This window comes from Cryptotermes secundus, unplaced genomic scaffold (genome assembly GCF_002891405.2).
Source record: "Cryptotermes secundus unplaced genomic scaffold, Csec_1.0 scaffold537, whole genome shotgun sequence".
In the NCBI taxonomy this organism is placed as follows: domain Eukaryota; kingdom Metazoa; phylum Arthropoda; class Insecta; order Blattodea; family Kalotermitidae; genus Cryptotermes; species Cryptotermes secundus.
Window position 1 is genome coordinate 53,264 of NW_019740661.1, and position 11,888 is coordinate 65,151.

General features: G+C 39.4%; 2 protein-coding genes across 2 annotated transcripts in view; both read right to left on the minus strand.

Moving 5' to 3' along the window:
* The window catches only part of LOC111872522 (endothelin-converting enzyme homolog), a 63,508-nt gene extending 52,414 nt beyond the window's left edge, over positions 1-11,094 (minus strand). The window contains exons 1-5 of the mRNA XM_033754730.1: positions 11,038-11,094; positions 10,694-10,761; positions 9,650-9,774; positions 4,951-5,115; positions 3,525-3,682 (exon numbers count right to left, since the gene is read on the minus strand). The gene's annotated coding sequence lies outside the window, so the exon portion shown is untranslated. The remainder of the gene's footprint in view (positions 1-3,524; positions 3,683-4,950; positions 5,116-9,649; positions 9,775-10,693; positions 10,762-11,037) is intronic.
* Positions 10,977-11,888, minus strand: part of LOC111872487 (neprilysin-like) — a 23,770-nt gene continuing 22,858 nt past the window's right edge. The window contains exon 15 of the mRNA XM_023866452.2: positions 10,977-10,998. Coding sequence (XP_023722220.1) covers positions 10,977-10,998 — 22 coding nt within the window. The remainder of the gene's footprint in view (positions 10,999-11,888) is intronic.

The following is an 11,888-nucleotide window of genomic DNA, read 5'->3' on the forward strand; positions in this document are numbered from 1 at the left end:
GAAATTAGAAACAGGCATGTATGAAAATGATGACGAAGGAGAAAAAGAAGGAATATGTACTGAACTATTTGGACTTCTCAAGATGAATGTATGGGATTAAGTCTTCCCGATGATTAGCCATGGAAAGAGAGAGTTAGTATCCAGTTAGCCCCTGAGAAGATGGACAGAGACATTCTTCAGAGCATAAATATTAACTTCATCTTTACACGGCTGATCCCCCGATAATACACGTATTTCTTCAAATATTCATTAAATAATCAAATGTCGCTTAAATAATTCTTTTACGAAACGTATTTTTTTTACATCAGACAGACTTTCTGAAGTTTAATGAAAGTGATTCTTTTTTCCCTGGCACTATAACCCCAGTGGGTCTAGGCCTACCTCCATGAACTTCTCCGTTCACTTCGGTTTTTCTAGATTTTACACATTCGGTAGGACTCCTTGGGCGGGTGATCAGCTCATCGCAAGGCCTCTACCTGTACACAAACACAGAAAAACGCACACACAATAACTAAACATCCATGCCCTGAGTGGGATTCGAACCCACGATCCCAGTTTCCAAGCGAGCGAAGACAGTACATGCCTTAGACCGCTCAGCTACCGTGACTGGCAATGAAAGTGATTGTGCCTGTATAAATCTTAATGGTGATAAAGTATTTCAGTTTTTATTAACTTAATATTAGTGAATGTACCGTACCTTCCCATTAACAGGTGAAGTAACAGTTATGGTGCTTTGTTTTTACAGCCTTCTCACAAATATCCATCTTAAATTTAAATCCGTATAATTGCCTTCGTCTTTAATCTAAACTATTGTAAGCCAACAATGTTGCCGCTCTCTTCAAATCTGGATCTGGTATTTTCCGCACAGGGCCTACAGATGACGTGAGAGACAAATGACGGTCAACACTCGCATCACGCCATTGGCCATAGCGCCGCCGCAAACGGTACTGACCGATAATATGACGTTATTTTGTGGAAACGTAAGGTATGCATGTTGTATATATATGCTGCACCATTTATTTGTGTTTTGAATCACACATTCACTGAGATGCATGTGATCGATATGTCGATACTTTCCTATGTGCGAGATATCAGGACCACACGAAAAACAAAACCGAATTATAATGATGAAATGCCACTACTTCCTGGATCTGAAGAAGTATCTAATTAAGAGTCCTATAAATATCATCCCGAGGCTAACTACAGTTACTTGATATTTTTGTACGCATGCGTCGAAATGCGTCATTTTCGCTGTCATTGATAGAACGAATACTCACCTCAATCTAGAGCCATGATGAAGAATGGTGGAGATATAATTCCACTTTCCACTACGCCTTCATGACGTGGTTCTTAATTAATTAAGAGCAGGGATTACTTTACCTTACCTCAAATCAATTGGAATATTAATTACATGCTAAAACATAATGTTTCGCAACTCACAAAACCTATGGCATTTGCTATCATATTGTGACATGTTGCGCAAAGGAGAACCCCCCCCNGCGGGTGAGTCAGCGCTCCCCTCCCCCTCCTCCGCACGGTAACGTAACGGTGACGCAACAGGATTGTTACGGTAGTAACAGCGGTTACTACCGCTAGCGTTGCTAGCAACACAGCGCCAGGCAACAAGGGTGCTTATTACGTGGCCGTTTTCTGTATTGTCCGATCGAGGCTACATGAGGAGCAGCGAAGGCTATTCACAGTCAGTCCTGGAGCTACCTACGAGTCAGTCCTCAAGCTACCTCCGAGTTAGTTCCGAGTTAGCCAGCAACCAGTCAGTTGTATTGTGGCGTTTGGAGTGTACTAATTGTGATACTGCAGATAGCAGTAAGCGTAAATCTGCAATTTGGGTGATTGTAAGAGCGAGTGTGAAATAAAATTCGCTACATCAAATACCTCGTGAAGTTATTTGTCGCGTTATACGCCCAATACGCGACAATATGTTATGATTTTTCAGAGAGGCTAAAAACAGGACTGCACAACCATTTTACTCTCTGATGGACGCCGTCTCTAGTGTAATTCGGGTTGCAGTTTCGAAATTAAGCTAACGAAGCAACCGCGTGGTTTGAAGAGCATCATATCTAGGTCCGCCCGGTCACTGGAATCACAGATTCGAATCTGGATAGGTGCGCGCGCTTTCGCCTTCTTCTGCGCTATATTTTCGTGTGTTGCAAGAGAGACATATGCTATGAGCCGCTCACTATCGAAGGAGCCCCACCAAATTTCTGAACGATTTACTCCTATAAAGTTCTGAATATGAACAGGCCAGAAGTAATATGTTATAAATAAATCTAAAATTTCAATATTAAGAGAGCAGTAAAGAACCTAATATTACTTAAGTATCTTAAAAATAAAGAAATTCATAAATTAATATCTTAATTATTCTAATTTCACAGTCAACGTAATGTCCTTCTCCATAGAAATGAGGACACTGGGGGCGCATTTCTATATTTCCTCGTACTATAGGACCACAGAATTGAACTACGTTTACCAGACACCTTGCACTTCGGATATGTTTGGCGCTTGTTATAAGCGCCCAGTAACTGGATAAGCCCATGATATGTATACACTTGTCGTCTTGTAGTGTACTCAGTTTCACCTGTTACTTCACGACATGTTTCGGCAACATAGTGCCATCATCAGGTGCCCTAATTACGCTAATCTATTTCATTGGAGCTAAGAAGGGAACACACATCACAAAACACGGTTTACACAGAATATAAGAAAAACGACCCCATAGGGGAAGAACCACACTCAAGTTTTAATTATGACACATAAGATGAATAATCTTAACATGTTTTAGTGTGTGTAAATTTATTATAGTTGACAAATACGCACTTTTTAAATACTTTTAAGTAATTTTATAAAGGCAAGCAATGAAATAGATTGGCGTAATTAGGGCACCTGATGATGGCACTATGTTGCCGAAACATGTCGTGAAGTAACAGGTGAAACTGAGTGCACTACAAGACGGCAAGTGTATACATAGCAGGGATGAAAATCAGTGCAACAGGACGCTAAAATACAACATTATGGATAAGCCCGGTAAAATTTCAGTAATAACTGAAGTGTGTGTTGTCTTTCGGGCTGAAATGGACAAAAGAGGAGTCTGCTTCCTGATAGCTCTGGTAGTTATAGCTTGCCTGCTATTGGTTCGTGATGCCATGTCATGCAGTTCTTTGTCATTACAGAGATTCGCGGATTGAACGTTCGGCCTTGGAAGGAACAAGATCAGAGTGACTACAATTAAAATCACTGAACACTGATGGAGCGTGTGTCAAGATTCAACATAATAAATATTTTATTTCCTCATTTCTCCTCTCTGTTGTCTCATTTGATCTCCACTTCGATTTATATAATTAGTATCAACACTGTAACATCGTCGCACACTTCAAACTAAAAGGTCAATCGAAGGCAGGATATGTTAAGGCTCTTCCCTCAACAGTCAATGGATATTCATATTTCTGAGATTTTCTTCTAAGTTTTCTGTTTACCATACCATTAAATTAAACTACCAGAGGACACACTTTTCTTTATGATTCATTGGGCTTCCCGCAGGACATTGCCATGCTTCTGAGAATTCCTCCATGTTGGACAAAGTACCGATAACTCGATATTTTGAAGGACAGTGAGCGTCCCTGGATAACAGAAGGTCTGCTAACTCTGTAGTCCTCGTGCACCACATCTGAAAGTAGATATATGCAATGGAATGTCTCGCTGCCAATGACGTCTATAGTTGTGTTCTTTCCTATCACACTTCGAGGGGCAGTATGTGTCGTCCTACTCGGCTGTCTTCATCGAAGAAACTACATTCAAGTAGGCAAAGGTATCGCTGCCAGAGACAAATATATTTGAAGGTTCAACGTTTGTGGACATAACTTCCAGAGCCTGAGAGATGAAGAAACACTAATTTATACTCCGGCGAACGGACACTTCTGTGATTAAATTTAGTCCAGTTTAATCCACATCTCCACTTATTTTTCGAGGATTCTTCCTCTTGCCTCCAACTAGTGTTGATGCCAAGAAAACTTGACCTATACATCTACTTCCCCGCACTTCTTCATGGCGTAGTGCGTAATTAGATAAGCACAGAGACAACTTTACCATTTTTACCTTACCTTTCCAATATTATTGTCTGACCTAAAGTCCAGGATTCGAACAGATTTTCAAACTGGAATGTTCGGTAACATAACTATATTTGCAGTTACTCTTAATTTATTATTAAAGCCTGAGATTAATATTGATGAATTTCGATTAATTTTGAATGTATATAGAAAAGTTTTACAAAAATTGTGTGGGAGCTAATGATGTGCATAAGACTGTGTGCTCTTATTTTCACTTTTATGCTTTCAAGATAATGACTGAAATACTCGGGTGGACATCAAGAATACGTTAATACAAAACACAATTATTAAAAGAAATCTTTTTTTATATCTGGAGGCCCAAAAATTACTTTAAAATGAGTAAAATAGAAGCTTATAAAATATCAATGAAAGTCAAGTAAGTTACAGGTACAATAGGCCAATTAGTGGCCGACGTGCCAAGTGGACCCAGTTGGACTCCACCCTCCACTATGCGAATTAAAAGAAATTATATGTAAAATGTGCCTAAATGGGCTATGTAATTTAATTTATTCAATTTGGTTGATTCGCTTCAAAGACCAATATTACATATATTATATCTCAAATAAATAAAAGAATTTAAGGAAATATATTCTGAGGTCACAGTCCTGATGGACCTGCTCTGGGTCGTGTTTCATAGCAGACTAAGGGTGTTCAGATGTTGGGTTCTTTTCTCAGGCAATTCGCCAGTCACACGGTTGATGTGTCAGTCAGTGAGTCACTTCTTGCTTCATACAGTCAGTACTGAATTAAGTAAATATATATAAACACGTATCAGTTTTGAGCTTTGCCGTGTGCATACTCATAAGGGAATAACATGAGGCTTACTCACATTAGCAAAAGTAAGGAAAAATAGTTGCTCGTGTGTTAATTTCTCGAGTCCGGGCAGCTTCGGCTCCCACCCTTTCCGCAATGTGTATTCCCGGTATGCCCGGATCGCTTCCCTCAGTCCACCATTGTCTGCAATATTTTCTCCGAGTGTCCTTTTGCTGTCCACCTGGAAGGACAAGACGATATGTAGCTACATCGCTGTGATCATAATAACGTTCTTTATGAACGTAGAGTGTTCAACCACATCACAACCACCACAGGATGCATTTAACTGTGTTTCTAATTCCTATTTGCAATGACATTTTTTTCTTGGCACTACAGCCCCAGTGAGCCTAGGCTTACCTCATGAACTTCTCCGCTCACTGCGGTTTTTCTAGATCTTACACATTCGGTAGGACTCCTTGGGCGGGTGATCAGCTCGTCGCAAGGCTTCTACCTGTATACAAACACAGAAAAAAGCACACACACAAACTAAACATCCATGCCCTGAGTGGGATTCGAACCCACGATCCCGGTTTCCAAGCGAGAGAAGACAGTACATGCCTTAGACCGCTCGCCTACCGTGACCGGCTAATGACCTTTTTTTTTTCTTGGCACTACAGCTCCAGTGGGCCTAGGCCTACCTCCATGAACTCCGTTCATTTCGGTTTTTCTCGATCTTACACATACGGTAGGACTCCTTGGGCTGGTGATCAGCTCGTCGCAAAGCCTCTACCTGTAGACAAACACAGAAAAACGCACACAAACATCATTGCCCAGAGCGGGATTCGAACCCACGATCCCGGCTTCTGAGCGAGAGAAGACAGTGCATGCCTTAGAACATTCGGCTACCGTGACCGGCTAATGACATTTTTACCAGTCACAAATTCCGATGTGAAGTACGTAGACTCCTTTCTGCAGCCACAGTGACTTTGGCTTCAGTCATAGGCGTAAGAATCTTGATAAGAATGCATGTACAGTGCAGGGCAAAATCATGACATGAAGATAGCGAACAGATGGTTTGAAAATATGGCGCAATTCAGCTACTTGGGAACGATGGTAACAGATCAAAACCTGATTCAGGAGGAAGTTCTTCTTCTTTTTTTTATCAGCAATCAGAATATACATTCTATAAGCTAATGTCATGGTTGTTTAGATGATTTGATTAGGAGTCGTCCAGTGGCGAAACCTCAGTAATTCAAATCAGGTCAATCGGCCAGTTTCGTTTGAGACGTCTGTTGTCTTCTCTTGTCGATAGCGTCTTTAGGAGTAGGTTTCTATGAGTTATGGTTTTGTTGTGATGTCTGTTGCTTTTTTGTTGGATGACGTCTTGTACGGAAGATATACCGAGATCGGTGTGGAGAGTTGCGTTGGAGACATACCGTGGTGCGTCGACTATCATTCGTAGGATCTTAGATTGGCTTCTTTGGATTATTGCTCTGTTAGATTTGCTGACGTAGCCCCATAATTCCAGGCCGTACGTCCAAATAGGTATGATTATAGTCTTATAGATCAGAATTTTATTTTCGACTGTAAGTTTTGATTTTTTGCCTATTAGCCAGTTTAACTGTTTAATGGTTAAGTCTAACCTGTTTTCGTTTCTTGACTACATGCTGCTCATGAGGAAGTTAAATGGAGATTGATTTCGAGTAATTCGTGGGCAAGCTTGCTACCGTTCTGTCCAGGGCCTTTCGTCTTCTCGTCTGCTGTCTAAAAACATAAAAATTGGAATATAGAAAAGAATGATTATGCCTGTGGCTTTGTATGAGAGTGAAACTTCGTCTCTGACATTAAGAACAGGGTGTTGAGGAGAATATTTGAACCAAAGAGAGATGAAGTGACAGGAGGTTGGAGAAAACTACACAATGAGGAGCTTCATAACTTCTACTTTTTCCAATAATTAGAATGAAGAAGTCAAGGAGGATGAGGTTGGCAGGGCATGTAGCACAAATGGGTGGAGAAGAGGAATGCGTATAGTATTTGGATGGGAAAACCAGAAGAAAATTAACCACTAGGAAGACCAAGGCGTAAGTTGGTGAATAATATTAAAATGGATCTTAGAAGAGAAAGTGGGATGGTACGGATTGAATTGAACTGGCTCAGGATAAGGAAAAGTGAAAGCCTCTTGTGAACACGGTTATGAACCTTCGAGTTTCATGCACGACTAGCGGCTTCTCAAGATGGGCTCAACTCCATAGAATTAATCAATTAATTAATTAATCAGTTATCATAAATTCCCATACGTAGGAACTTGTATTTAACTCCCGAATTATATTGTTTTTTCTAGCCCATTTCTCTGAAACTTGACTGAAAGTTGTTAGAGTTACGGTTGAATTGTATTAAAATTAATTAGAACTTAGTCTTTTTCAGTAAATATTCCGGGGTTTCTTGGATTGTGTGCGGAACCTTGCTATGGTGTAGAGAGGTGGTGGTGTGCGTGAGGTCTGTATTCATTACGACGTGGAATTGTGTGAGTTCCTTGGATGGTGGCTGGAGACAATTTCTTACTTTCCTTCTGCACAAATCCAAGTGACATAAACTTCTCCGTCACCACCCCCTGCCTGCTTGTTTGAACTATGTACATTATTGTGCCAGGCCAGACAAAATTTTAAACTGCGCTTGTGCTTTTTAGATTTATTACAGAACAAGGATGATGAGCTGCAGGATTTTATAAAATACTGGTAGAACAACTGTACAAGTTGCTTACGTAAACAGATGGGTTTGTTCACAAGACCTGTTAGTGCGTTCAGTAGTTATCTGTGATTCGGTGTTTGTGGTTAGTTCAGAGATAATATGTGCTGTTGAATTTTGTGTGCTAAAGAGCTGCGTATTTCCTCTTTATAATCAATTAAAATGTATCATTTTTATAGTTTTAGGAGCCGGGATAGCGTAGTCGGTATAGCGACTGGCTACGGGCTGGACGACCTAGGATTCGGAAATCGAGTCCCAATAGGGTCAAGAATTTTCTCTTCTCCATGCCGTCAAGACCGGCTCTGGGGGTCCACCCAGGCTCCTATTCAATGGTTACCTGGGGCTTTTCCCCGGAGGTAAAGCGCCAGGGGCGTGAAGCTGACCACTCACCTCCAACTAGTGCCAAGGTGAACAAAATGTGAATCTATGTATCCACTCCCCATACACCTTCATGGCTTAGTGCTTACTTAATTAAGCACAGGGACAACTTTACCTTTTTTTGTTATTGTTTTAATTTAATTCCTTGAGGTGTGAATTAGATTAAGAATAAAGCATTCAGAGCTACGTCATTCTGAAAGCCTTTTCCTCTGAATAGTGCAAAGAATGGTTGCCCTAACAATAAGCCCAAAGTCGCTCTCACGTCTTCGAAGAAGAATGCCTCCCTGTAAAAGCGTCAATGAAACTCCAGGAAACTGAAGGAAGAGTTCACAACCAAAATGAAACGCAAAAAAAATATTCGGAACTAGAATTATGTGAAGGCCGATTGTGAAGTTTATAAAGAATATAAAAACTGAAGGTATTTGGGGAAGTAATTCTCATTTTACAAAGTAACAAATATTTCTGTTGATCTTTTTATTTCCTTATGAATCCGCAACTGTTATTCACTACGTATATTCTGGATTATCTTTCCTGAAGCGATTCTTGTCCTTGACACTATGTGCAATGTTCGAATTGGTTTTTGTTTTTACTAGGAATCTGGAAAATGTTTTATGTCTTTTACCATTTTAATATTTTAAATGGGTGCTTGTTTCAGAAATAATAATTTGGTAACCGCTTACACTTCTAAATGGTATAAAGCACAAAGCTTGTTTAACCAGTCCTTTAGAAAACTCGCCTTGCTTTGTAACTTGTAAGTTAAGTTATGGCCCCCTGCACTGTTGTTGCTTTATACAAAATACGTTAAATGGCTACTGAACTTTGTACGGATGTTATTTAGCTAATGACTAGTAATTAATTGTTTTAATTAAATATATTTAGTCACACTTCGCAACGTATATAACGGGTGCACAATAGAGGATGGGCTACAGCAGCCGTGTCAAACATGCGGCCCCTCAACTTTTAGAGCTAATTGATATTAAAATCAATATTAAATTTTTGTAGAAATATTTTTGTAAAGACAATTTTCCAACAGACTAGAAGACAAGAAGTCTCATGCAGACATAAATTAGCAGGCTGAAGGAAATTCAATATTTTGCTATTTCTAACATAATTTCTTGTATAATCTCTCTTTTTACATATTGCAAATCTGTTTGATACTTGTCAAAAATGGCATTCTCTTGCTTTTTAAAACTGTAAGATATGTGACTTTAGGTAATTATATTGAAATTACTCCTAAATAATAAATAGAATTAAATTTCCTTGTATTAAAATCTAATGTATATTTCTATTTCGAAGTGCGGCCCTGGACTATCATTTATAGGGCTGAGGTGACCCTCTGTACAAGTTGAGATTGACATGCCTGGGCTACAGACTAACGTGATCCCACCACAAAAATCGTCCTCGAACAGCCACTGTAACTGACTCATCAACAACTGTAACTGACTGGCTGAGCAGTTAACTAACAAACTAAATGATGTAGAGATGTTCTTGAGAAACTAGCAGTCGCTTAACTTATCAAGACGTTCCTTTCACTTTATGGAACCTGAAGATTAATTGTTGTGTCTACAACAATTCGAGTTGTGGATTATTAGATCTAATTCAGATGTGTGGAAATAGAGCTTGTCACAGAAAATGAATAACTATATGCTTACAGATCTCCCTCCGACATTGTAGTTCTTGTACTGCTCCACGAAACACTGCTCTCGAGCGACAAACTCATTAATTGTGCTATTACTCCACCAGTTGCGTTTCTGTCCATCTTTGTCGTACAACCGTCCTGCATAAATGATATATACTCGTATATTTCTGTTTGTATGTGCAAGGGCGAATTACACCAAATTAGCATGGAAAATTGTTTAAATTTTACAGAAAACATGAATGTACGAAGTCCTCTTAAGATATGAACAACCGGGACAGTTCAGCCGGTATAAGGCCTAAGCTACTGGCTGAACGATTGAGGGTTGAATCCAAGAAGGTTCTGTGGCTCATCCAGCCTCGCATCGAATGTGTACTGGAGGGTCTCTCCGAGGCTACTCACCTCCATCCACTGCAAAGTTTAGAAATGATTACAACTGTACCCTCATTAGCTGACAGATTTTAGTGCGCGGCGTGTAATTAAATACAGCAGCAAATTTGGCTTCACATAGTAAAACAGGTGGAAGCACGCGATAGCGCAGTTGGTTGAGGCACTATGCTACAAGCCGGAAGGTCGCGTGGTCGAATCTCAATAAGATGGATTTCTTCAATTTACATAATCCTTCCTGCCGCACTATGGCCCTGGGGTCGACTCAACCTCTGACAGAAATCAGTACCAGGAATCTTCCTGGGGGTAAAGGACGGCTGGCGCATAAGCCTGACAACCTTACCGCCATCTGTGAGCCGATTATCTAGACAAAATGTTGGAGCCTCGACGTCTCACAACCCTATGGGCTTCCAAGGTCTGTTACAGGGATACATTCACTTTAACAAAATAGATATAACATACTAACAAGAAGTTGGAGGACTCAAGGATATCAGGATGTCTGTATCAGTGTCTCCCAGATTTCGATAACGTAGCTACCTTCAATGACATATTAGTGTACTTCATACAAAAACGGTCTTTCAGAAATGTATTTGGTTTGTGGTTTGACTTGAGTTCTCACACGTTAAACTACCCCCAATTCTTAATGGCATGAGCTAGCACCTTGTAAACTCACCATTGTTGTCGAAACTGTGCATCAGTTCATGGCCCAGGATAGTGCCAATGGCTGCATAATTCAAAACCCTATATTAAGAGATAAGGGAACTGAGTTAGCATTTCAGTGAACGGAAAATTATCTAATTTTAGGTTGAAAGTAGTTTTTATTTTATTTTCATGTTAATTAATCAGTTTTCAGTGCTCTGAAATTATTGTCGACACAAGGATATACGGGGTCTAGCAGTAGTTAGAAAACACGACAGGCAGAAATACTAGGAAACTCATTGGTGTGTTCCTATAAACTAATTCTGTTCCTCTTTGAAACTGAAAACATCAGAATTATTTGTAAAAATAAATACTCACTCTAGTCCTAATCCGTAGAATGGAGAGTGCAGAATTCCAGTTGGTATTACTGAAACACGGAAATTAAAACTATTTAATTCTGTGTCAGAAGTAAAATGTATGTTTTAACTGATGGTACAGAACTAATTATCTGATTCATATCGACATAAATTGTGTTGGAGAGGAAGAAATTTAGACATCAATAGAAGCAACTAGGAAGAATAAGGAGAGGCAGAATAAAAAAGACAGGGGAGGCAAGATGTAGAAAGAAAGGAAAGAAGGAAAGAAGAATAAATGAAACAGAAAGTATAACACGCATACAGATACAATTGTACCAACAAATCGCATGACCATTCTTAGCATTAACTAAGATTTTTTTTTTTGCTTAACGTCATGATATACAAGTGGTTGTCTTTAGATGGTTTAATTGAAAATCATTTTCAATAAATATCTCAGTCTTAATTCAAAAATGTTGTAATTTAGCGTCCTGTTGCACTGATTTTCATCCATGATATGTATACAGTGGCCGTCTTGTAGTGCACTCAATTTCACCTGTTACTTCACGACAGGTTTCGGCAACATAGTGCCATCATCAGGTGCCCTAATTACGCTAATCTATTTCATTGCTTGCCTTTATAAAATTATTTAAAAAGTATTTAAAAAGTGCGTATTTGTCAACTATAATAAATTTACACACACTAAAACTTGTTAAGATTATTCATCTTACGTTTCATAACTAAAACTTGCGTGTGGTTCTTCCACTATGGGGGTCGTTTTTCTTATATTCTGTGTATACCGTGTCTTGTGATGTGTGTTCCCTTCTTAGCTGCGAGTGTTTAAATAATTTTTAACTCATTTTTTAACGACACGCA